The 27,766-nt window shown below is 38.1% G+C and overlaps 1 protein-coding gene across 2 annotated transcripts; it reads right to left on the bottom strand.

The window, feature by feature from the left end:
- Positions 1-376: 376 nt before the first annotated feature.
- Positions 377-27,766, bottom strand: mnd1 (meiotic nuclear divisions 1 homolog (S. cerevisiae)). 2 transcript variants are annotated; one of them, XM_008405747.2, is made up of 8 exons: positions 26,274-27,766; positions 25,620-25,685; positions 22,143-22,200; positions 17,891-18,039; positions 15,415-15,489; positions 15,146-15,260; positions 2,580-2,624; positions 377-1,181 (listed from the first exon to the last, which is right to left on the bottom strand). In XM_008405747.2, the coding sequence occupies exons 1-8, from the start codon at positions 26,274-26,276 to the stop codon at positions 1,075-1,077; spliced, it is 618 nt and encodes a 205-aa protein (XP_008403969.1). In that variant the 5' UTR covers positions 26,277-27,766; the 3' UTR covers positions 377-1,074. The 2 variants fall into 2 exon arrangements, with proteins under 2 accessions (XP_008403969.1, XP_017160430.1); XM_017304941.1 differs by lacking the exon at positions 25,620-25,685.

Here is a 27,766-nt window from a genome sequence, read left to right as displayed (position 1 = left end):
ACAGAATAAACACAGTCACTCCCATAAGGCAATTAAAAGAAAATAGTAATAATCTAACGTGGAGGTTTTTCTAACAGAGAGGAAACTCAAGAAGACAGTGGGAATAGTAATTTAAAAAAAGGCAGACTTTGCTCAAAAACCAGAGACTGCTGTAACAAAAGTAGTACGGTGCCACCCGCACATGGAACATTTCAAATTTAAATCAGCCAACCAAGACGCATAAACTAGGTCAGATGAGTAAACACAGTACAACCAAATACCCGTTTTGCATTTGTTTAAACAGAAGGCAAAGAGAGGAAACAGGGCAGCAGTCATTTTAGATGCCTTAAGACAACAGAGTTCCCTTTTTTCTACATAGAGAAAAGAATTGTGCAGCTTCGGTGGAAGAAATGCTTTAATGACAGATTTTGCATAGACATAAAATGGAAAACCTGGTGTAAAAAAAACTAACTATCTAACATTTAAACAGTGATAACCTCAGCTGGTGCAAGTAAAACTCATGCTCATTTTTTTTGTAATGAAATAACTTTAATGCACCTGAAGTAGCAAATATTTACAAAACTATTACTTAAACTTTTCTTCAACGTTTTACTCTGGTATTCGTCCAACTGCATTAAATCAAGGCTGGTCAAAGATGACAAAAATGGAAAATCTAAGAGGAAAAGTACAGTAGTACTTGATCCCAAGCCATCTGTAGAAGACATGTAGATGCTCCGATTGAAGATCCAGATGTAGTGAGTGTTGATTTTTTTCCATCATCAGCTTGGAGGTCTCAGTTTTCATCCAAACAGGTGCACACCACGTCAGTCTGCTTACTTATTAATCACAGGATGCCCCCCACATCTCAATCATTAATGCTTGACTGTCTTTTCCAGGTGCACCAGGTCTCTACTGATGAATTCATATGAGTTGGCGAAATCACCAACATCTCTCTTCAAGATGTAAAACTAACTGAATCCTGCTGCATAATCTTTGCTCCAGAGAACACAACAAAAACTTGGAATTAGGTCACCAGGAAAACTGGGTTCAAACAAAATCTCTAATAAACATTTTTCCCTCTGTGGAAGATCCCAATCAGTCCATGTAGTCAAAGTCCTCAGGGATGCCAAAGGCCTTGTTGATGCAGCTGTCATCAAAAGAAAACTTCTTTTTTGTCCAAGACTTGATTGCAAAAACATTGTCTGAAAGAAGAAATAATCCAATATTAATAAAACATAAATCCGACAATAAGTATATAAAAGTAGTTTACCCAAGCAGTGCTACCCCATTTTAAAGCAAAGTCACTTAGGAAACAGGAGAAAGATGTTTCACTCCTGGAAACTCCTGTAAAGTCCATAGACACAAAACCATTTGTGTCATCGTTGATGTTTTGGCTGAAGAGAATGGAGAACTACTTTTAGCTATTAACTTACCTGCAGCACCTAGAAAAGATTGGTTAATTATGGCAACAAACATATTGAAAATGAGGTACTCTGTTTCTGTTTTCCACTGTTGCTTAACAATGTCAGAGAGGCAACAAAGGAGAAACACTATTTAGCTTTTTAAGTTTTTGTGGGAACGACTGTACAGTAAGCTCTGATGTACTAAAGCTCCAAGCTTCCTTTTACTATCAAGATTTGGAAATCTTGGATAGTAAGGCTAAGGAATATGGATATTCATGTTTTACTGACTTTAAACGTCTTGGAAGATGAGATTATCTGAATAGCCATTACATAAAGGACTTAATTATGGCAACTGACACCAATGCATTCACACAACAAAATTGAAAAAGCATTTGCACCATTTAAATTTTTTGCAGTTTATTTACAGTTTGTGTAGACATAGATATGAGAAATGCACATCAGCTTTAAAATTTGAGTATTAGCAGAAATAGCCAATGAAGGATGTCAGTGGATAATGAAGTTTTTTTTTAAAGGGAGCATCTGTGAAGAGTTTATCATCAGCTAATTAAAGCTCAAAATGGTCTTAGTTTAGAGAATCAAAAATAAAATTTGAGTATGGACGGTGAAGCTAGTCAGAGTGGGGAAAAGGTCAAATTGAACTTCTGTCAACTGAAAACAAAGGACCACATATTTGCATCAGCAAAACAAAATACCTCTACAAAGTTTGCAAGCGCAAAAAGTCTGTTTTGCAGAAATTCCCCCAATTAATGCTAAACCCCACTAACACTTTTACCTCTACACAAGACAGAAGTGATTAAATGAGTCACAGGCTTGTGTGGGAGGGTCTACAAATTTGGTTAAAGTTACAAACTGCAAAGAATTGAGATTTCTTCAGCTAATGGCATCTAATAGCAGGATAGACATTACGTAAAGCATTGAAATAAAATACGTTCTGTACATTTCAACAGAGAATATGTACAAGTTTGTTGTTGTGACCTATTTATTTGAATGTCAGTTAACTAGGGCTCAGTCTTTTTTTATAATCATAGCTAAACCACAAGTAATGTTTCACATTCACTCAGTGAAGTGGTTTGAACCATGTTTACTTCAGCAAATTTGGAGATTTGTGTATCTTTATGTCACCAGTCATTACAGATAATATCTAGTTATACAAAAATAAACATATCAAGAACTTACCTGTCCACCTGGAGACAGCTTCTTTTGCTACAACATTCGACTTTCCTGCAAGACACATTTTGTCATCAGCATTTGCATTGCAGCCTATGAAACAACAAGTAGGGCATTTAAGGAGAAGCGTGCAGTGGTAGGTTCCTCAACTCAATGTCTTAAAACAAACACCAACAACAGTGGTGGATATATCACAACAAAAAACAAAAAAGTCATTGTCTCACTAATGCATCATGTGGCCTTGAGCATCAATTACACCTTGACGACTTCTATTCGTGTTCACAAGCTGACTTATTGTCTCCTGAGACATGGCATCCACCTATTTTTCTTTAACGCTGTAGTGGCCTTTATATTCAACAGTAGATGGACAAGAAGGATGATAGAGAGCGAAGAGTAAAACATGCAGCAAATTTGGGGTTGGAAATTGAACGGAGGACAGCTGCATAGAGGTCTTTTGGTCTGCTGAGTGCCTCTACATGGCGATGCAGCAGATCCCAGAGGTTTTCTATAGAATTTAGGTCTGGAGAGAGTCATGGCCATTTCGTTCAAGGTGTCTTATGCCCCTTTATCGCCTGCCCGCCCGGCTCGGCTCGCTTTCCTTGTGTTCCCACCGGCCTTTTCAACGGGGCTGGCGCTGCTTTTTTGGGTCCTGCTTCAGAGCAGGGTCAGCAGGGCCAGCCCGGGTTTGGTAGGTGACGCAAGCTTCGCTGCTGTTCACTGATTGGCCGAGGGCGTGGTCAGAAGAGCGAGGCGAAGAGAGAAGAAAAATGAAGGCGCAACGTTTGAAACTCGCTGCAACACGGAAGTGATGGAAGATACAAACAAGCCGTGAACTAAAAGATGCCGGCTTTTTTCTTTCGGATTTCAATATTCAGCCGGCAGCTCGATGGAGCGTAAGGAATGAGTCGCTTTTCTGACCGTAGTGGAGAGAATGGAATCTCCTTAGCGCTCACGTCGCAGACCTCACTTCATCTAAGCCACCTGCCTCTGACTTCAAAGAGGATCCATCTCTCTACGCTTCTGAGGTCCAGATATTATCTTTACACCCGTCTTCCTCCAGAATGTGTCTGGCCCCCCGGCACTGCAAAACAGGACATTACCTGTCCGTATCACTACAAGAAAAGTTACAAAAAACAAAAATATAAAATAGTTAGTTCAAACCTCAGACTGATCCCCTGCCTAAAAGAACCTGAGACTGAAGAACTTTTGTTCTCCAACTCACTTAAACTATCCCCTTTAAATACTTGATCTATAAATACTAGATCTGTACTAAAGCTCTATTAATTAATGATTTCATCACTGAGCATAATATTGATGTTATGTTTCTGACAAACAGTTGAATAACAATAATGAACCAATCGTACTAATGGAATCAGCGCCTCCTATCTACAATTTTTTAAGTGAGAATAAAAAACAAAACAGGAGGAGGCATGGCTTCGATATTTAAGAGTACCATCAATTGTAGTAAAATTTCTTTGGGTCATTTCACCTCTTTTGAGCATCTTGGAATTGAGGTAAAAGGCCACAAATGAACTTTTACACTAACTTTATACAAAACTCCAACATATGTGGAAAATGTCTTTACTGACGTGAATGAGCTTCTATCTCTCATATGTATTGATTATGATTGTTTAATAATTGTCGGTGATTTCAACATTCATGTTGACAACCTGAAGACAGAAGGGCAAAAAAGCTCTTTAATATATTAGAGCGTTTTGGTCTAACACAACATGTCAAACAAGCAACACACACTCATGGACACATACTGGATATTTCCAATGTTTCTGTAACTGATATCGCCTGTTGGATCAGTTCTTGTTATCTTTGAAAGTTCTTTATCTGTTAACCCACTTGCACAAACAGTTACTGTCGCAAAATGTTCTTTCCCAGAAAACGCAGCAGAAACATCTTATCAAATCTATTCTTCTTGCTAGCCCTTATGTAGATGAGTTGGTAGATGATTTAAAGTCTAAAGTTTCAGATATCACTTATTACATTGCCCCAATTAAAGTGAAGGTTGTGTCTGGTAGGATGAAATATACATGGAGAAATGCACAAATGGTTCAATCTGCAAGACAAATTTGCCATAGGGCCGAACAAAAATGGTGTAAAACTCAACTTCACGCTTATTATGAAATCTATAAAGAAAGACTACGTAACTATCACTCAACACTAAAACATGCAAGGGAGGTTTTCTTTGCAGATGTCATAAACAAAAACATTAACAACGCTCAAGCTTTATTTGCTACTGTTGACAGGCTCACAAACCCTCTTATGACGTTACCACCTGAACTCCAATCTAATGCCGCCTGCAACAAGTTTTCCAGCTTCTTTTCAGAGAAAATAAAGAAAAATCACTGGATTAATCTGTGCATCCACTCTAAAGCCAGTACCAATGCTGTGCTCAAACAAAACAAATACAGAAAAAATTTCCCAATTTCAACTACTTAATTATAAAACCTTAGAAGAAATTATAAGTCAGTAAAGCTCCAGTTCATGCTGTCTGGATGTCCTACCCACACATTTCTTTAAGAAAGTCCTGCCTGTCGTTGCTAATGATCTGATCCAAATCATTAGCAACTCCTTGCTCTCATCAGGTGTTTTCCCCCAGGTTTTGAAAACAGCAGTTATCAAACCACTGATAAAAAAGAACAATCTGGACAAATCACTACTGCAGAATTAAAGGCCAACCTCTGACCTTCCATTCATCAGCAAAGTTATTGAAAAAGCTGTTTAGACAATTAACTAACTTCTTAACAATAACCAACTGCTTTGACTCCTTCCAGTCTGGTTTTCGTGCTCACCACAGCACGGAGACGGCCTAGTCAAAGTGTTCAATGATATCCATATAAATACAGACCACAGAGAACCACAGTGCTGGTTCCGTTGGAGCTCAGTGCAGCTTTCGACACCGACGACCACAACATTATACTGAATCTACTGGAGAGTTGGGTCGGACTCTCCGGACCAGTACTCAACTGGATTGAATCTTGCATAAAGAACATGGATTTGTTTCAATCGGAAACTTCTCATCAAAGAGGTCAAAGGTCACACGTGGGGTACCCCAAAGTTCAATTCTAGGATCCCTTCTCTTCAATATTTATATGCTCCCACTGGCTCATGTTATAACAGGAAATAAGATCAGCTGCCATAACTACGCGGATGATACACAGCTCTACATCACAATGTCACCAGGTGACTCCAATAGATGCTTAGAACAGATAAATGTGTGGATGTGCCAAAGCTTTCTCCAGCTGAACAGAAACAAAACTGAAGTTATTATTTTTGGACCTAAARAGGAGCGATCTAGAGTCAACACACAGCTTCAGTTATTACAACTAAAACCTAGTGATCAGGCCCAAAACCTGGGAGTAGTGATGGACTCTGACCTGAGCATTCAGAGCTACATAAAGACAGTTACAAAGTCGGCCTTCTATCACCTGAATAACCTTTCCAGGATTAGAGAACTTATGTCTCAGCGAGATCTAGAGAAACTCATCCATGCGTTAATTTTTAGTCACATTGATTACTAACAGCGTCTTCACAGGTCTGACTAATAAATCAGTCCTCCAGCCGTAGCTGATCCAGAACGCTGCTGCTGATGTTCTCACTAAAACCAGGAAGATAGAGCACATAACATTAGTTCTAAAGTCCTTCACTGTCTCCCTGTAGCTCAAACAATAGACTTTAAAATACTGTTAGTTTATAAATGGCTTAGCACAATACATGAAAGATCTGCGTGTGTGTGCGTGCGTGTATGTATGTTTAGGGAGAAGGAGAGGGAGATCTGATGCCATAAGGCATGTGAAAACAGATGAGCGAACACAAAACACATATCTTAAACTGTTTATGTTGAATACAGTACAATTTACTATAGGAATTCTGCAACACCGTAGGGCTTGGCAATCAACTTTATCGAGTACATGAATTTTTTATTCAAGTTTTCCACCAATGCATTTTTTGGGTTTCCATAGTTCAGAGTGGAAACCCGAAAGATGGTGGGCCATCTTGTTTGACAACCATGTTTTAGAACTTCTGATTATTTGGATTTTGAAATCAAAGCAACTCACAGAAAGAATGATTTAAATAAAAGTCAGGTTTTGAAAATATTTCTAATTTCTAATTTCTTTTTAAGAAAAGAAAGTCAGGGGTGGAGGGATGGAAGTCAAATACAATTGAAAACCTGATTTTATTTTTAAATTGGTGCAGCAACAAAGGAAGAGCTGAGATTAAGGTCTCAGCTAAGGCTCCCTGTCGTGCTTTGGTGGGACTTTCAGAGAGCTGTGAAAATGTTTTGTTGTCAACGCTAATGAAATAAGCTTAGTACTAAACTAAAGGGGTTATGAAGAACCAAGTTATTTTAAGTTATTATTAGGTAAACTAAATCCTTCTGGTTTCAATCATATTTACTGTAATAATTTTTACTGGAAACTTCTATAAAGATATTTCACTGAATAAAATATTTTTATTTCAGTATTAAAATTAATGAAATGGTGATCAGTAGGTCAAATGTAAAAAATTACATTTTTACTCCAATCATTAAATCAATAAATACTAAATACTTTTTTTCATGGGATAACACTGACAAAATCACGCTTTGACACAATGAAAAGTAGTCTGTGTGCCACTTATATAACAGCGTAAATTTATTCTTCCCTCAAAATAACTATATACAACCATTAATGTCTAAACCACCGCAACAAACGTGAATACACCCCTTAGTGAAAGTTCCTTAAGTGTCAATAATTTGTGTGGCCACCATTATTTATCAAATCTGCCTCAACTCTCCTGGGCTTGGAGTTCACCAGAGCTTCACAGGTTGCCACTGGAATGCTTTTCCACTCCTCCATGATGACATCTGGTGGCTATTCAAGACTTGGCGCTCCTCCACCTTCCTCTTGAGGATGTCCCAAAGTTGTTCTATTAGATTTAGGGCTGGAGACATGCTTGGTCAGTCCATCACCTTCACCCTGAGCCTCTTCAATAAAGCAGTGGTCGTCTTAAAGGTGTGTATGGGGTCATTATCATGCTGGAACACTGCCCAGCGACCCAGTTTCCAGAGGGACCTCTGCTCTGCTTCAGTATTTTACAGTACATATGTCATATCCACTGAGCTGAGTGCTGTGAGTGCGTGCGTCTCCTACCTTCTCTCCTGCAGGGTGTGTCAGACAGGCGTAGCCAGCTGCAGCTCATCATCTTATCAGGAGGAGCAGTGAAATAGGAACTGGAAACTGGTGGCACATGCCAGATGGTTCTACGTATCTAGTGGTACCTGAGCTTCCTGGTAACAGATATTAGTGAGTTCCAGTCATGTTTGTAACTGTGTACCTGTTTTTTTTTTCCATCTCAGAGTCGAACCTTTGCTGATCCTGTTTCCTCCCGGTGGCGTCCCCATCAGCTGCATGCTGATAGCGGCTTCCCGTCTCCTGCCTGGCTCCTTCACATCTGCCTACCTTCGCTGCTGGATCGCTCCCGAATCACCCGCTCGCCTGCCTGTCCACCCTCCAACGGTCTCTCGCCTCCTCCCCTAAGCTTGGAGGACAGCATCTGGAGAATCGCATCTAAGCCTCAGTGGATATTCCTTCTCCCCAGCCCCCGGGACCACCTCATCTCCACCAACAGTAAGATCATCCTCTTCTCCGTTGCACATTGATCTCCCGTTCAGACGACATATCAGTAACTCACCTTTTCCCACCAGAGCGAATCCCCGACTGGTCCCCACTTCCTGCCCGTTGCCGTTTGTTCACCTGTCTGCCCCAGCTGCTGCTCGAAATAAACTTCAGACTTACCTTTTATTGTGTTGTGTTTGTAATTATCCTGCACCAGAGTCGGGTAACCGAACATGTCAACATATTGGAGTTCATGAAATGTAACTCCCCAACACCTGCTGCACTCATGCAGCCCCAGACCATGACATTCCCACCACCATGCTTGGCTGTAGGCATCACACACTTATCTTTGTACTCCTCAACTGATTGCTGCTACACATGCTGGAGACCATCTGAATCAAACAAATTAATCTTGGTCTCATCAGACCACATGGCATGGTTCCTGTCATCCATATCCTTTGTTTTTTGTTGTTGTTTTTTTTAAGGTTTTATCGGCTCTAGTGGCCTTTATTTGATAGTTAGTTAACAGGAAAGTGGGTAGTGAGAGAAGGGGAAGACATGCGGCAAGGGTCACCAGGCTGGGAATCGAACCTGCGACGGCCACGTTGAGGACTGAGGCCTCCATATGTGGACTGTGCTTAACCCCTGCGCCACCAAAGCCCACCAATCCATATCCTTTGTTGACACTTAAGCAAACTGTTTGCAGGCTTTCCTGTGTACAGACTTCAGAAGAGGCTTCCTTCTGGAGTGACAGCCATGCAGACCAAGTTGATGTAGTGTGCGGCAGTGTTGTGGTCAAGACTACCTAACCCAAGACCAAGATAAGACCAACACCAGAGTGTCTCGAGACCGAGACAAGACCAAGACTTTCAGGGTCCGAGACCAAGTCAAGACCAAGACCGAGGGAAGTCGAGACAGAGTCAAGACCAAGACCGAGGGAAGTCGAGACCGAGACAAGACCAAGACCAGCACCGTGCTCTACATGATATGATAAAATGTGAAATATGATCAAAATTACTTCTCAAATTGATCTGAAAGATCCATATTCCCATAAAAACACATAGATATTAAATACTTAATAAATTTAACCCATGTTAAATTTAACAAACTCTTTGTTCTGCTTTGCTTCCATCTCTGTGCTACGATCCGCGGTGGTCTTGTGCCATCCCTAAAAAGATAACGCCCTGAGTGTTTGCTCATGTCAGAAACCACCACTGTCTGCACCATTAAACATAGCAATTGAGGCAATGCCCCGACGCTCAACTATGAACACTGACCAAGGAGCAACAAGCAAGAAGTAGATACATGTATGCCAGTGGTTCCCAAACTTTTTGTCCTGCGCCCCCCCCAGTGGTTTCCAAACATTTTCTGCCCCCACCCCCACAAATAGCTGTGTGGTTGAACGATGTGTTTTTGAGGGGGGGGATCGACTTTTTGAGGGGCAAAATGAATCTATGTAGCTGAACATAGACAACAACTTAGCCTATAAGCTACTTGTTAAGTTTAAGGTGATGTATTGATATTAGCTAGCTAGTCATCTTTTAGCTAACTTTACCTGCATCSAACAGCTTTACTAAACAGTCTGTTAGTTTGGGGGGAAAACTGTGAAAAGTTTTTTGCGTTTTGCTGCCATGATTCTAACACACCTGTGCAGCTCCGCACAGCAGCAGCAGGTCTCCTTCGCTGCAGCACAGGTGTAAACCCAGCGTCATAGCGGAGAGGAGTAACATAAACACGTAATTGGCAAGTCACGTAATTGCTTGGATTTTAATCGGTGCGTTTTGCATCCACTGAAAACACAGATGTTAACAAATAAACTGGATAGCATGCTGCATGTTCAGTAATATTTTCACAGTTGCGGTCTCGACTGGTCTTGAAATAAAATACCGAGTCCTCAGCGCCCGAGACAGAGACAAGACCGAGACCAAATGCGGTCGAGTCCGAGACGAGACAGAGACCATCAAATAATGGTCTCGAGACCAAGACCGATCTCGAGTACTACAACACTCATGTGCGGTGTATGGTCTGAACACTGACAGGCTGACCTCTGACCTCTTCAATCTCTGCAGCAATGCTGACAGAACTCCTGCACCTATCTTTCAAAGACAGCATGTGGATGTGACGCTGCACTGAGCTTCTTTGGACGACCAAGATGAAGTCTGTTCTGAGTGGACCCTGCTCTTTTAAAATGCTGAATGATCTTGGCCACTGTGCTGCAGCTCAGTTCCAGGGTGTTAGCAATCCTCTTGGCCATCTTCATGTACCACAACAATTTGTCTTTTAAGATCCTCAGAGTTCTTTGCCATGAGGTACCATGTTGGAACTTTCAGTGACCAGTATTAGAGAATGTGAGAGCTGTTCTACAAAATATAACACAGCTGCTCCCTATGCACACCTTAGAACACTTAGAACACTAACTAGTCACATGACATTTTGGAGGGAAAACGACAAGCACTGCTCAATTTGGACATTTAGGGGTATAATCTCTTAGAGGTGCACTCACTTTTGTTGCTGGTAGTTTAGACATTAATGGGTGTATATAGAGTTATTTTGAGGGAAGAACAAATTTACACTGTGATATAAGCTGCACACAGACTAGTTTTCATTGAGTCAAAGTGTCATTTTGTCAGTGTTGTCCCAAGAAAAGATGTACTTAAATAACTGCTGAAATGCCAGGGGTGTACTCACTTTTGTTATGCACTGTATTTTAAGTGCCTGAATATCAGTGTGTGTGAATGCACACGAGTTGAAAATGGAGGCATGGAAAACACAATGACACAGTGTAAAACATATTGCAGGGTTGGTGCAACATTAGGAGGTGAACGTGAACAGAGCAGATAGTTTTATTATACCACATGTCACACAACATGTGACAGGTGTTGTCACATGTCATTAAGAAACAAAATCGCAGTTTTTTTTTAATGTCGGATTACAAGAGTCTTTGTTGCTCTGAGCGTTTCACTGGTGGAGCAGATTTATTCCTAATAGATAGGTTTATAATTGATGCATTTAAAGCGGGGAGCATGGACCATCACACAGCTGTCGCCTCTAGGCGTTGCCTCGTGCGCTGCTGTTTGATGTCTGAAGTTTACCTCAGCACAGATCGCACACGCCTCCTTTCACTCAAACTGGACACAATCCTGACCTGACCTGTATGAATATTTACATCAACCCCCAGTGAGGAATTATCTTTCTTTGGCAAACTCTACATCAAGGTAAGAGTTTAAAATCCACCACGTTAGCTCTGGTTGTGCAGCTCTATGTGAACCGCAGGAATAACTTGTAGTCACACTTTCAGAGTTGTGTGTTGAGCGAGTGGTGAGAATGATTTATCTTTGTGGACAAAGAATTATGTGTGTAGGGTTTACATCTCAACACGCTCCCCAGCACCTGGCTCTGTCTGTACTGAAAAAATTTATGTATGTGGTCCCGGTTGGCCGGAACGTTAGTGGTTAACAAACCAGCGCTAACCTCATCATGAAGGTTCAGCCCAGTGAGGCGTTTTCATGCTTGCCTCGTAGTCAAGCATCACGCTGGTTTTATATATTTTTTTTGTATTATTTTTCCGGTTAAACAGTGCACCAAACCGTATCAAATGCTTTGTCCACTTAGTCAGCCAGAATTAATGTGTGCTGCCGTGTGGAGATCTGAAAACTTGGCCCATAAACTCGAACAACCAAAACAGTTTCTATGGCGCTTATTAAAAACTCAACAAACACGAAATAGAAGAGTTACTAAAGCCACATTAGCAGCATTAAATTAAATCTCCCGTTTGTTGCGCAGTGCAGCAGATTTAACTCATCATTCAGGGCCGGTCCAAAGTTGTATGAGACCTTGAGCAGTATTTGACTTAGGGGCCCCTCTTGCTGCTAAAAACATCAGCACTGCTACCAGCTTCTGTGTTGGATTCAATCTGGGAGAAGGGAAGTAGTTTAATTGGAAAACTTATAAAGCAATCAGTTATAATTACAATTTACTAAATTGTATTTGTGAACAGAGCTCAAACTCAAAGATTAAACCCACAGCGTCAGATTGTTGCTATAGTAACAAAACAATCTAACAATGAATATTGTTCTTTGAACTTTTACAAAGTAAATTAGCCAGCTCCTTAAAATCTTACATTTAAATGTTAAACAATTTGGTAACATTCAATTGAAGGGGTGTGCATAAGACTGACATGACACTGTCATAAACATGACATAACATCTGTCATGAACATAAAGAAGTCTTTGAGAATGTTTTGTGTGTAAACAGAAATGCAAATAATTTATATTCATTTTAAATGTATTTTTTGATTTGATGTTTTTAAGACTAGTTGTGGGTTTAGATATCATTTCACTGGTGATGTCCTGTTACATGTAACTACCCAGTAATATTTTTACATTTCCTGTCTATTTAACATCTTAATACAAAAACACGGTGGACCACCAGTGGACCGCCTTGGCACCCCGACCACCGGGCTTAGCAAGTTTTCTGGGGGAAACCCTGAGCACAACTTCCAACAGTCACTCAGGCCATGGTCAGCAACCTCTACAATATGAAGAGCCACTTTTCACACCAATCCCAGCTAAATGAAACTTCTCTGGAGCCATTGTTAAGAAAATATATTTAAAATAAGCTAGTTTTAAAATACAACATGACTTGATTGAAATAGCCTAATTATAGTTTTAAAATTAACTTTTTTGACCTTTATTTTACCTGTAGTTAAAGCAGATTGTTTGTCAAGATCTCTGATCTGCTCTTTGTCTGTCTGGGAAACAATCAGTAGGAAGTTCTAGCTTTTCACACTGATCTGTGAAAAGCCATAAACCAGCAGGAGTTCAGAGAAGCTCTCCTAGACAATGGGAGCAAATAGCTTTAGAGAGGGTCAGAGACAGATCCTGGTTGGATGAGCAAAGATACGCCTTATTTGAATAAATTAAAGAAAAGGAGATAAAACTTTCCACACAGAGTAACAAATCAGATTTGCGCTTGCAATTCTCCAAAGACGTCTTTGCTGTCTGTTTGTCGTTTCCATCTTTTGTCTTTTTCCTTTTCTCAGGTGAATTCATGTGTTGTTTGTGCTCTGAGGTTTCTGATGCTTTGTGATGTGCTTTTCTGGTGACAGTGTGCATTCTGTCTTGAATAAATGCTGATTATTGTGACGCTGTCATCTCTGTGTGATCTCAGTCATTGCGCACAGCATTTTCTGAGAGGATATAACGAGTGAAAAGGTTTTTAAAGTTTTAGAATAATTTTTCCTCTCTTAATACCGTCAAGATTACTTTTTTTTTTAAGACGATTTATACATTTTTGATAAGTGTCTAAAAGGGAAAATTCATTTTATTTAGAGAATTACCATTTTTTGTTTTTATTTTTAGGTTTTAAAATACGGAAAAGCATATAACTTTCCAAAATGAAAATAGGTGCATGTCTTTCTTTAAAGGAATGTTGATATTTGTGGAAAATATCAGCATTTTCCACAAATGTTGAAAAGAAATAACCATCCTAATCAGATAAAAATGGATGTAAAAACATATTACTGGTACTTTTATCGTCACTGGTCCTTCTCAAACGGTCCTTCTCAAATCTTTGGCAGTTAATTTATGTAGTTTTTTTCTCAACATGTTTCTTGCAACCCTGTTGACCATTTGCAGCAAAACGTCTGATGACTCTGTGATCAAGCCCCAACATCCCCAATATCTTAGCAATTTCAAGAGTGCTGCATCCATCTGAAAGACTTTTTACAATTTTGGATTTTTCAGAGTCACTTAAATCTTTTCTCTAGCCCATTTTGCCTGAGGAGAAGAAGCTGCCTAATAATTATGCACAACATAATTTAGAGTGTTGATCTCCTTAGGCCCCACATGAGCTGATATGTTTATATTCAGTAAGCATTCAAGTTTATACAGCTTAGAGTTGGAAAACATGCATAAAAATTATGATATGCTCAAAACTAAAACTAGCCTAATATTTGCGCTCAGTGTGTACAGAGTAAAGGGACACGGCAAATGAGACAAGACCCAATTTTAACTTTTGGACCTACTTGGAAAATGCTGTGTGTCAGAAGGAAGTCCAACATCACCCTGAAGGAAAATGGTGGTGTAGCATAAAGCTGTAAGAACATCTTCAGAAAGGAAAGCTATTGATAGCTTCTGGGGAAATGGATGGAACCAAATACAGGCCAACACTGAAAGAAATCCTTAGAGTCTGCGAACGACTGAAGGTTCACCTTGCAGCTGGGCAGTGAGCATGAGTCAAGTCAGAGCAAGAATGAAAGGGTTTAGCTCAACACATAATAAAATGTTAGAACGGCCCAGTGAAACAATCGAACTATTTTTGAGCATTGTCTTTGTTGTCTGCTGCCGACAAAGTCTTATGGTACTTCCTTGTGAATGTCATTCATAAGGAATGTCATTAAAACTTATAGTTTTGAGCATGGTAAAGAAGAGTATTGACACCATGAACTATCATCATGTCTGCATTGAGATATCGTTTGGATTTATCTGAAAAAAACATAACTGCTTTGTGGCTCTGGAACCGCAGGCTGCAGTCTGACTTTGGTACTTCATAGAATAAAAGCTTTATTATGCCAATAAGGACTTTTTGCTCATTGGGTGAACAGATGACTATACCTACACCTTAGGAGCCCTTGTTTCTGCTATACAAACAGATATTCTCAATAAACAGAAGGGTGTGTATGAATGCTTTAGGGTGACGTTGTGTGAATTTGCTGCTCACTCTACAGACTCTTAGAAGACAATTGACAGTTAAACTAGCAATAAACATCAGATGTGTCTGAGGGTTCAAAATATTCTTCTAGCTTTCTCTGAGTGGGAACCGAGACAGGACACAAGTCAAGATGCTCCAAAATATCAGCCCTTTAACATGTTCAAATCAATGAACATTTGAACAAATTGAGTGAGCACAATTTGTTCAAATGTTCATTTGAACAAATTGTGAGGTAATGTGGGTAACTAGACTCACTCATCTCTTTGATGATGTCGGGGTCACACTCGCGGTACTTCTCCAGCTCAGCTTGCAGCTTTGTTCGCTCTTCCCTCAGAAACTGCAGCTGCTTCATCAGAGAGCTTCTTTCTTTCTATACACACACACACACACACGCGCGCACCCCCCCACCCCCCACAACCCACACACACACACACACACACACACACACACACACCTGTTAGACATATTCTTATGCACTAAACCTGATGACTGTGTGAAGGTTCTTTGGTAACATTTGCTCTTACCGTTCCTTCTCGTCCCACTTTAGCCTTTTCCACCGTTTTCTCTAGAGAAACTTTTCGCTGCTTTGCATTAGAAACCTGTAAAAGAAACAAAAACAAGAAAACAACATCAAGCTTCCTATAAAGTCTCAAAGAGTCTGGAAATTTAAGGAGTTTGATTTCAATATTTTCAAGGTCTAAATAAATCTAGAATTTATTTTAAATCTTCTGCAGTTTCATAATTTATTCTGTGTCCTTTATTAATTATGATCAATATCTACATTTCCAAAGGTAAATTGGTCCAATCAGAGCTTTAAAATTGTAACTTAAATAAAAGATGCAAAGTTTTCTAGTTATCCATCCATCAGCCAGACTACCCATCACTCGTCCATATTATAATCCAACCATCTGCCTATAAATTAATGCATGCCTGTCCATTCATCCTTTGTCCATTTTTAAAGTCAGTGGGTTTTACAAGTTCCATATGAAAGGGGTTTGAACTCAAATATTAACTGGAATTCTGTTATGGAAAAGGTGAAGAATATCTTTAATCACAATTAGGGCTGCAGCTAATGATTATTTTAGTGATTGGATAAAAGAGAAAAAAAAGCCCATTCTGCAGATTTTTCATTAAACCACTTAAGCCTTTTTTATATGGTATCAGAAATACATGAAAATATGCAAATAAACAAGAAATTCAATTCATTTTTGGAATAAGAAAAACAATGTATAAAGCATTGAACAAAAGCCTTCCTTCTGATATTCAGAAATTATTCAAATTGAGAGAGAATAAATATAATAGGTGAGGTTTGTTTATATTTGAATGTGCAAAAGAGGAAAGCCAGATAAAGTCTAGATGTGTTTCAGTTATTGGGGTGAAACTGTGGAATGAATTGAATGATGATTTTAAGTTTTGTCCTTTCTTGGTGAGCTTTAAAAGAGCTCTAAAATGTAAAATGATAAAATCTTACGCTGTTATGTAGATTTATATATGTATTGTGAAGATATCTTGGTAGGTTGTTGGGTATAAAATAGAGTAGGCAAGAATAAGCTTGGCTTCAGCCTATTCCTTTTTTGGTAAATTATGGGTTTCTTTATTGTTTTTTTTTGTTTTGTTTCCTGTGTTTAATTTGGACAATTTACCAAAATAAAGTGATTGATTGATTGATTGATTGATTGATTGATTGATTGATTGATTGATTGATTGATTTCTTGCCTAAATTGCAAGAACAGCATTCCTTCAGTGACACTTGATCATTTGTAGCCAATGCAAAAAAATATCTAAAAATTACACATATGAAAAGCTCAGCCCTTACTGCTGGACTTATACATTTTTTTGCCCTTCTTTGGTTTCATTGCTGCTCTAGCTGTGTTGTTCTTTAAGTAAATGGCCTTTTTGAGTCTGTATTCTACATTTAATTAATTGTTTACTAAATTAGTTGGCAATTATTTCAATAACTGATTCATCACAATTAACCGTTTCAGTACAAATAATCATTATTATATTTTGTAAACAAATGGGTTCTTCTCAAATGGGATGTAAAGGCACAACTAAAGTAATCTAAGAACCAAGCTGTGTTTGGGATGCAGCTAGTGATTATTTTAATGATCAGATTATTTTATACTAATAAAATTTGTAGAAAATATTTTTCACTATTTGACTCCACCAATATCATCAGTAGTTTGCGCCATTGATACAATCTGAAACCATCAGTGCAGTGATATGACTGTATGACAGCAATGCAAGCACATACCTGTAGGAAATTCACATTGTGCCACAATGTGAATTTGCCTCTGAAAAAAAATGGCAGCTGTCATTCTCTGCAGAGTTGCCAAGTTAACATTACACCATCTGTCAACCAGGCAACCAAAGAGGGAAGTGGGTCATCACAGACCACGAGAGCTTCAAAGAGCAGTAGAGAGACTTTTATGCCACTATAAATGCTCTACAGATGAGCAGAAAATCAAGACGTTTTCTCAGCTAAATTGAGAGAAATGAGTTACAATTTATTTTAAACTCTAATTTACCTGCCTTTAAAATAAATTAGAAATTAGAATTAGAATTAGTTCTGGCATTTGTTGTTAAAGTACAACAACAAAATACAGATATTTACTACCTCTTCTTGTATCTTTTTAGCAGTTTTTCTAAGCTATTTTCTGCATCCCAACCTCTTTACTGTAATCTACAGTTGACAGTATCATTCTGAGCAGAGGAGCAGACAAAAAAGGCCTGCTGGGAAACGGAATCTCGTCTCCTCCCATCATCAGTTACAGATTTTACTAAAAATAAAGAAGTATAGATGAATTTATCTGTTAGGTGCGTGGTAGTTAGCAGGACCAAGACAAATCAAGGTGTTAAGTGTTTTAAAATGTTCCATCACACAATTCCTCAGTTTAAAATAATTTCTAAAAGACTGTCAGAAAACGTGATTAAGGTTTTGACAGAATACCGCACCTGTTGATGCACACAAACTGTCAGCAGCAACACAAAAACTGTCACCTGTTTCTGCAGCTCCTCCAGTTTGTGCTTGCGAGCATGTAAGGTCTTACTGGGAAAAGCCCAGTAGTAGTTGGAGGTGCCGATTCGTTCGCAGTCCACCATGTTGTCATCCACCAGGCTCTGTAGCACTTCCTTCACCGTCATGGGAGCTGAAAGCACAAAGGTAAGAGGACAACAGTCCAGACATGCTTCTCTCAGGACCGAAAGCTACTTGGAGATTTATAAGAGAACTACAAGCTCAGCCGTATTTGGCATCATGGATGATATAGTGTTTTCCTGAGGATCATCACCATCAGGTTTTACTTCCCCAGAGCTTTACTGGATCAGTTCGGGAACCCACAGCTACAGCCAAGCAGATGATTAAACACTGTGCCTCAAGAGTTTGCTGCATAAACAGAACTTACATCTTGAATGTTGTTAGTGGTGAAATGTGATACTCTCATGCTTTGCTGGTTCCTTTCACACTGAAAACAAAAGCTGCTGAGAGGAGGTAAAGCAGCAGCAGAAACACAGAGGGAAGCTTGAACACTAAACAAGCTCATGGTTGCTCAGGAAACTGAAAACATAAATTCTCAAACTAACATAGATGCACCACTGGACAAAGCAAGCAGCACTGCGAGGATCATGTTTTTGATTTCTTTTGTGCATTTAACACAATTCAGCCTGATCTGCTCTGTGAGAAACTCCAGAAGACACAAGTGGAGGCCTCAACAATCACCTGGATCTATGACTACCTCACAAACAGACCACAGTTTGTTAGACTGAAGGACTTTGTGTCTAAACAGGTGGTCAGCAACACAGGAGCACCGCAGGGCACTGTACTCTCACCATTCCTTTGCTCTCTGTACACTTCAGACTTCCAGCACAAGTCGGACTTCTGTCGTCCACAGAAATACACAGATGACTCTGCAGTTGTCAGGTTTATCAGAGATAGACAAGAGGCTGAGTCCAGAGAGCTGGTGGACCGCTTTGTGTCATGGTGTGGGAACAATCATCTCATCTTAATTGTGAACAAAACAAAGGAGATGATTGTTGATTTCAGGAGGAACAGGGTTAGATCAAATCCTGTTTCCATCATGGGAAAAGAACTGGAGGTGGTTAAGGAATATAAATATCTCTGTGTTCATCTGGACAACAGACTGGACTGGAGACACAACAGTGAAGCGTCTATAAGAAGGGACAGAGCAGACTGGACTTCTTGAGGAAGCTAAGATCCTTCAAGGTTTGCAGCCAGATGCTGCAGATCTTCTATAAGTCTGTTGTTGAGAGCATGATCTCTTCATCGATCAGCTGATGCTGATCGATGAAGAGATCATCTGATCGATGAAGAGATGAGGCTCTCAACAACCAAGGACCATTTTTATCAGGCTGTTGAGGACCTAAAAAGGCTCAACAACCTGATAAAAATGGCTGGTTCTGCTCTGGGGACGACTGTGGAACCTCTGGAGAGGAGATGCAAAGAAGGAATCTTCATAAAAATTAAAACAAATTATGGACAACCTCTTCACGCTACTGTCTTGAGAAAACAGGGCATCGTCAGTCAGAGGCTTCTTCAGAATTGCTGTAATACAAACCACTACAGGAGGTCTTTCCTGCCAACAGCCATCACCATATGCAATAACTCTGTGAAGAATCTGAATTAATGAGTTACAACATTTAATTTCCCTTTGGGATTAATAAAGTATTTTTGAATTTGAATATGAATTCTAATATCAGTCCTTGTGCAAAAAAATTAGCTGGGCGTCCAACCCCCACATTCAAAAACAACATTCCACCTCAGAGCGGGCGTCACAACCATGTCCTCTTAATCACAGAAACAACATTCATTTTTTCTAAACAAATATCTGGTCCACTTCATATGAAAAATTCCTATGAAATATTTTTTTACAGAAACAAAGTATTTAAAAATCCAAGTTTGATGTTTTAATTGTGTGTATAATGTCCAAAAGCAATATGAGGAAACATGCTAACCTTTAGAGCAACATGCTTTCACCAACTCTTTCCTACTGCTGCAGGCAGACCAAGTTCTGCTGTGCAGACCAAAAACAGCTCAGACAGCAGAAGCAATGAAACCCTGGTTGTCATGGCATCACAATGTGCATGAAGCTGAGCAGTTTTGATGGTAACAAAACAAAGACATTTTAATTATTTATGAATGTTGTATTGCAATTGGGGCTACCATCGTTAACGCATGCGATTAATCATTAATCAAACTACTATTTTGACCTAAAAGCTTCTGTGGCAGAGGGTTACCTACTTCAAAGCAGCACGTTATGTACTCGACACACTAGGAGTAACATTTTCCGTGACAGCAAACAGCAACAAAAGCTGACATTTTTTCGACTTTCTTGTGTTTTGTCTCTAACCCTCGAGTTCACTTCTACATGTACAAGCTCAAAATTTCACGTGCATGATTTACACCGGTTGCTCGGCTAGATGAGAATAAGAGACTGCCACCTCATCGAACAAGTTCCATTTCTGACTTCCTTATAGCTTTCCTGAATATCAACATATGGAATACTGAGAATAAAATGGTTTGAGACGTTAAATCATTTTTTGGAAACATGCATACAGTGGCAGTTTTTGATATATGCTACCTAGGCAGTATCCCAGGGCAGCATCAGTAAGGTGGGGCACCCAAGAACTAGAAAATTAAATATGTCATATATGTCAGTTGTGTCCTGAACAAGTTTACTACTACTTGTATGCATTGTGTGCATGAGTAGTGGAGTAAGTTTTCCTTAGTTGCTGTTAAATACAAGGGGATTACATTACTTGCTTTCTTCTGCTGTAATATATATATTTGTGTGTGTGTGTGTGTGTGTGTGTGTGTGTGTGTGTGTGTGTGTGTGTGTGCGTGTGTGCTTTCTCACAGCATCATTCCTGCAAAAACCACTACTGTGGGAGGGTGATTAATCTGATTATTAAAATCACAAAATCTTACTGAGTATTTTAGGCAAAACTGTCTTGTTGTAAGTGAAATAATATGCAAATGGAACTAGCACTTCTTTCCCAACTTTAAGGAAATATTTACTCAAATCAAGCTCCAATATCTTGCTGAAAAGTTACCTGTAAGTTTGTTTTGTCTTATTTCAAGTGTATTAAAATATAAGAACTACAAATTAGACTAAAAATACTTTGTAAGATTTTGTGTTTATGCACTGTGTTTGCAACTATTAAACCTCTAGCACATAATAAATCATTTAGAATATTTAGAGTTAAAATAAAGTTCCTCATTTTAGGATCAACCATCAGCTCCAAGAGTTAGGATTCTCATCCACCTCTTATCCCCATAGGCCTGGCAGTTGCACCAGGGCACAGTTGCACAAACAAATTGATTCTACAGAAAATTGCAATTCCACTTTAGAGAGTGCACTCTAAAAAGTCTACTCTAAAAATACACTGTTTAGAGAACACTAAACAGTGTTCTTTAGAAAGTGTATTTGGGCTGCAGTTCATCTTATGGACTTATTTACATGGATCTCACTTAATTCTTTTGCTTTAGTTATGACAACTTTCTTTCATGTATTCAATTAGCTACCAGTTATGCATCTTTAATTTAAGGGAACTTTTTACTTTGACTTTTTTATTTTATTTTCTAGAATAAGCATCCTGCTAACACAGATTTTAAAAGTATCTACTTGTGACTGAAGTAGAAATACATTTTTGATTTTTCAAAATATCTTTAGCTGAAAGAAACTAATTTGCATAAAACCAGTGAGCAATTTTAAACTGAGTGATGCTCACCTGCGTTCTCTCAATCTCAACACTTTATAGATAGCAGAACCGTCAAACATGTTAACAGTAGGTATAGTTGTTACTATAGTGTCTAAAACAAAGACACTGAACATATTATTTGAAATGAGGGTATCAACATATTTAAGGAGTGGTATTTAACTCTGACCTGCCTTCAGGTAAACACTTCAGAGTTCTGGGAAGAAAAACAACCTGCTTGACTTAATTACATTCCCTGCAAGTCTCGGCAAGAACAATGTCTGTGTGAAGAGAACATTAAATCCCTTCTATGTATTCTCACTATTTGTATATATTACATTACTATCAAGCTTTAAATGTTACAACTCACATCTCCTGAATCTGTACACACCTTCATAGTATTAATTCAACAGGATTCATGTCGTCCTGTAGTCACCTCGTTATTAAATATTTTTGATTTAGATTTTTTTCTGTTTTCTGTCTTTTTTTTTTTAAAGTGAAAGTGACTTTCTTTTGAAAACTGTTTATATTTACTCACCAATGCCCTTTGACTTAGGGGCAATCTTCTCAATGTCTTTAAGCTGAAACACGTCCTTCTAAAAGAGCAAAAAAAAACATGTTTAAGAACTTCTTACTTGTTATGCAGGAGGACGGAGACCAATTAACTTCTGTCTACATGTGGATCAGTTTATATTTAGGTTTTATGGATGCTATTACAGGAATATGGACAATAATTTTTTTGTGTGATATTAATCCCCAGGTTGTGCTGGGTATGTTTCCTGTAACCATGTAATTAAAATGCTTTAAGGAAATTTAACTGCGGCTCTAAAAAAAAGATTGGAAATGTGTTAGACTAAACTATCACTCACTTCATTTAAGCGTTTTACATTAAAATAGAATACAGATAATTCTAAAAATATTTGAGATATTCCAGTTTGTTAAAATAGAATTTACAGTGTCTACAAAAAGTATTCACTCCCTCGGATATGCTACCCTTTTTATTGCTTTTGCAAAACAATCATTAAAATTTGGCTTTTTTGACTAAGAAAAATACAAAAAAAACCTGTAACATCAAAGTGAAAACTGATTCCCATAAAATAACGACAGGTAAAAAATATTAACATCCATCCAGTGTCTAACACCCTTGTCCCCATCAGGGTCAGGAGCTGTGCTGGTGCCTATCTCCAGTGAACGTTTCGGGCTAGAGGTGGGGTCACCCTGGACAGGTCGCCAGTCTGTTGCAGTGCAACACAGATACAGACAGGACACACAACCACGCACACGGACGCACACACACACACACACACACACACACACACACACACACACACACACACACACACACACACACACAATTTAGAGAAACCAATTAACCTGACAGTCATGTCTTTGGACAGTGAGAGGAAGCTGGAGAGAACCCACACACACACAGGGAGAAGATGCAAACTCCATGCAGAAAGACCCCGGGCCAGGAATCAAACCCAGAACCTTCTTGCTGCAAAGCAGCAATGCTACCAATGGTGCCAACTGTGCAGCCCAATATTTTACATATTCACATAATTTGAAATCCAGCCAATTGGTGATAAGTCATCTCAAAATGAGTAGAATGGAGATTATTGAAGTGAGTGAAGTGATTGTAGTTTAAGAACCACTCACTGGTTCATCAGTATGTCATTATAGCATGAAGGCTAAAGAAAACTCCTAGAAAAGACTAGTGAAAAAACATCTAATGCAATAAACATCCCCCAGAATTCAGGTAAATCCATCAAGAAAAGGAATGAATATGGTTCATGTGTAAATCTCCTATATGTAAATTATTTCTGCTTGTCCTTATTTTTGTAGAAATCAGTTTTCACTTGAGGGATTTTTTTTGTAAATGTTTTTATCAAAAATGTTCTTGATCATGAGTGATTTGTAAACAATAAAAGAATAAAACATCCAAGGAGCTGAATACATTTTTAGAGGCACATGTACATGAAAATTACAAGACGGAGTCAAAAACAAATTTAACTAAGGTCTTAATTTTTTATGTAATTATAGTTTTTTTCTAAAATCTAAATTTTGAAGTGGTAAAGGCCAATTCAAACATATTTAATTCACCATAGATTAGTAATGTTGAACAAAAATAAACCTGTGAGGAAATAAAATGAAGAGGCAAGATGATTCTCTGCTGAGGGAAAATCTTTGGATTCCCTAAAATGAGCTGAGCTAAAAAAAAAATGCAGGGCTTCCCTGCCCCCCACCAGGCTCAGCATTGTGTGTTTTTGTTTTTATTAAAATGATTTTTTTATTTGTTTATTTATTTTTTAATAAGTCAGATTGCAACCATCTTTTCAGTGGTGAGCATTTCACTGGCAGGGCAAAATTACTTCTGAAATAAAGATGGGTTTATAGTTTTTAATAGTTTATTCATTGAACAGGGAGCTTGCACCAATCAGACCGCTGGCACCTCTGCGTGTTATAAAACAAAAACTAACAATTTCTCTGCTCGGAATGGGCTTGCAGGCAAAGTTTCAAAGGTAAAACTTTAACATGTTTACATTAGCATTAGTTCCTCATTTCCAATAGCAGTGCTGCTTTTCAAACAAGCAATTGAATATAAAAAAAAAACTAAATGTGATTACCAAGTTCAGATTTACATAATTTATGTTTTTTTCTAAAATATAAATCAATGAAATTTTATTTGTATAGCACCTTTCATACAAAGTCAAGTGCCATCGTTACACATCAGATTATTGATTAATTCTCCATTGAATGTGTTTTAAAAGCAAATCTAATTAGGTGGGTCTTTAAGTCTACTTTTAAAGGTACTCTGCTTCAGTTGTTTTGCAGTTTTCTGGAAGTTTGTTCCAAATTTGTGGTGCATAGAAGCTGAACGCTGCTTCTCCATGTTTGACTCCAGTTCTGGATGAGAAGCAGAACAGAACCCGAAGACCTGAACGGCCTGGAAGGTTGATACAACAGCAGCAGAGCTTTAATGTATTGTGGTGCTAAGTCGTTCAGTGATTTATAAACTTACAACAGTATTTTAAGGTCCATTTTATGAGCTACAGGGAGCTCAGAGAAGCTGGTGTGATGTGCTCTATCTTCCTGGTTTTAGGGAGAACAAGAGCAGCATAAGAACAACAAAAAGTACCAATATAAATTATAATTTTGTTCATAGTATATACCGGACAAAATTTAAAAGGGAAAATATGTTCAATAAGTGTAAAGGTCAACTGAATGTAATTACTTTGTTTCTTGTAACTGCCATTAAAGTTTGATGCTTTTATTTTGGCAAAGTTCTGTATAAGGTATGCAACAGTGATATGGGAAAAGGTTAACTGCAGTGAAGGAAAAGGTCAACAGCAAGGCAGAAAAACACATAAAAATCAACTTAAATTTAGCTTCAGTCAATAAGGGAACATGGCAACGGCGATTGAAGTTTATTGAAATATTTTAATTTTGATTACTTAATTAGTGATTAATAAAAGGAATTGTATAAATGTAATGAGCTATGCTTCATGAACGATGAAAACAATTGTAATTTTTATTTTTCTTGTTTAGCTCTTACGGTGGTTGATGACATACAAGGATGGCTTTAATAAATCACCATTTGTCAGTCAAAGTTGACTGAATGCTACAGTAAGGCTTTCAGTCACATTTTATACAACAAACTGAGAAGATCTTTCATTTATCTTCTCTCTAGACTCTTCCACTGGCTTCCTACTCTCACTACATAACATCATCTGAATACTCACCCCATCAGGAGACCTGTCTCTGCATATGACAACCTCTCCATCATCATCATTTTTAACAATAATCTGTCTCTATGGAGACAGATTGACTGAAAGGCAATATAATATTTCAGGGCTTTAAGCATTTTTGTCAGAATGTTTTACAGCATTTACGAACAAAAGAGTGAAGAGGGTCTCGTTCTACTTCAGTGTGTAACTGCTGGAAGTTGAACTGGCACAGTAGAATTTTTCATGCCATGAAAAAGAGTCATTTATTCACCAGTGACTGAAAAACTTACAGATTCTAAGAAAATCTCCATCATCCGAGTTCTCTTCTCTTCCAAACTGAGTCCTTTCTTTTTTGACTGCAACAGATCCAAATGATGATCGCAAAACATTAGAAACCAATAAATCACCAACAAATTGCTTTCTGTGTAATTAATCTAGTTTAAATAATCACCAAAATACGTACATCTGAAAAATAAGCATACTTGATTTTAATTTAGTGGATTGGTACATTTTAGAGGTAAATTAAGATAAGTTGTTTTGTCTCGTCTGTTCCGTCTTAAAATGATTTGCAGTCATTTTAGGTTTTCTATTAATCATCACCATTACTAGTACTATAAATAAACTATAACGATTTAGCTTGATGTAATGTTTCCCCTTGTGGCGAATTTGCCTCTCTCAATATGGATGGCGACATGACGAATGTGGCGTCAACTTTCTTTTTAACTTAACGTTGACTTTAGATTTAACCCCATAAAATAGAAAGCCCTCAGTCATTGTCACCATTATGTTTGTGAAAGATATCTCCTGGGTTTTAGTTGGTAAACAGCAGACAGTCGGGTGGCGTTTCATTATAAACTAGCTTGAAAAAGAACTCGTTGCTGGCTAGGTACACGAATGCCTCAACCGCTGATCATCAATTCCGAACTAAGAAAATATTTACTTACCATTGTCAGGCGGGACTGCACCAGTTACACCGGTAACAACGTTTTGGGTAGTTTAACCGCAAAATACTACTTTCAGTATATCTGTAATCCAAACTACAAAAACATCGCCTGGGTGCTACTGAATCTCCCGCGACAGTGTCAGGGGTGAATGCTGCATTCAAGTCTACTCGTAAATTCTCACTACCATTTAACACAGATGTGTTGCAAGAAAACTGGACATTTTTACTAAAATTAATTGACTGAGGATCATAAGGAAAACTGAAAGTAACTATTTTAACTAGTAAAAAAAGTGGTAGTACATGTCTAGGTAATCTAGATAAAGATTTTTTCCCCAATCGTCCTCGAAGGCATCAGCTTGATCATCTATTCTAGTGCTGCCCTCTTCTGCATTATAGTAGCAACATCGCAATATAAAAATATTTTTTCTTTCAATTTCAATTTTTTTTCTCTTTACACGCTTTCTGCCCCATGAAACCAAACACTTTTCCCCACTGGCTCTTTAATTCAATTTGGAATTACATCTATATACAAGACAAAAAAAATAAAACTACTTTACAGTCTTGTGTAGAAATTGAATGACTGATCTCATGAAGACAAATACAGTTGTGTGTTTCATGATTGTTTATGGTAAAGGCCTTAAAACAAATGTGGATCCTATTTTACATCATATACACCAAATGTTTATATACATATCACATCTTCTAGATTTGCACGATAACCACCAACCTGTAACTAGCACTTGCAGAGATATTGAAAAACCATAATAGCATTTTAGGATAAGTGAGGGTTATTAAAGCTTAGCAGTTCTGGAACCAGTGATGCAAAATGAAAGCCACATTTCCCCCAAATGGCCAAAGTTTTCAAACAGGATTTCTGCACATCTCAATCTCAGGCACATCATATACACATGTATCCACAGCTGATGCCTATGGAGATCCAAACACTATCACAAACAGTTAAATAAAACATGAATAATTAGATGTGTTTATTTTGAAGCAATTCATGGATAGTTATGGAATATGATGCTAAAATATTTATTTTTTAAAAATAACACATTTGTTGCCTGTTTAAATTATTTAAAGGTTCATTGCTGTACTATTGAGGGCCAAATGTTCAATAAACAAGTTGTGGAATATTTATAAGTGATCATAATAAAAATACAATTGTCTCCATTCTGTTGTAGAATATCATAAAATATCACTCGTGGTATGAACCAAAGTGACAGTAGGCTAATATTTTCCAATGGACTTTAATTTCATCATGATTCAAGTTTTATTTTAAAACGTACACTTTTATTGACTTGTACAATTAATAACAATAGATTACACTTGTATAATCAATACCTTTTGAAATATTGAATGAACTTATTACAGTAGGCTCGTGGCATTTTTGACCCTCATACAATATACGGAGAACAAATTAACTAAATAAATATCAAAATAATTTTAATGGATCTTAAAATATAACACTTTAAAATTAAAGAAATTTCACAA

Source organism: Poecilia reticulata, linkage group LG1 (assembly GCF_000633615.1).
Source record: "Poecilia reticulata strain Guanapo linkage group LG1, Guppy_female_1.0+MT, whole genome shotgun sequence".
NCBI lineage: Eukaryota > Metazoa > Chordata > Actinopteri > Cyprinodontiformes > Poeciliidae > Poecilia > Poecilia reticulata.
This window is presented reverse-complemented; position numbering and strand designations above follow the sequence as displayed.

What these genes read in the sequence shown, in the direction of transcription:
- mnd1 (XM_008405747.2), bottom strand. An exon ending in CCCTAAGTCAAAGGGCATTG is followed by an intron (nt 18,040 to 22,142) that starts GTGAGTAAATAT and finishes TTGTGCTTTCAG; the next exon opens with CTCCCATGACGGTGAAGGAA. An exon ending in AGCTGTCTCCAGGTGGACAG is followed by an intron (nt 1,182 to 2,579) that starts GTAAGTTCTTGA and finishes TTCTTCTTTCAG; the next exon opens with ACAATGTTTTTGCAATCAAG.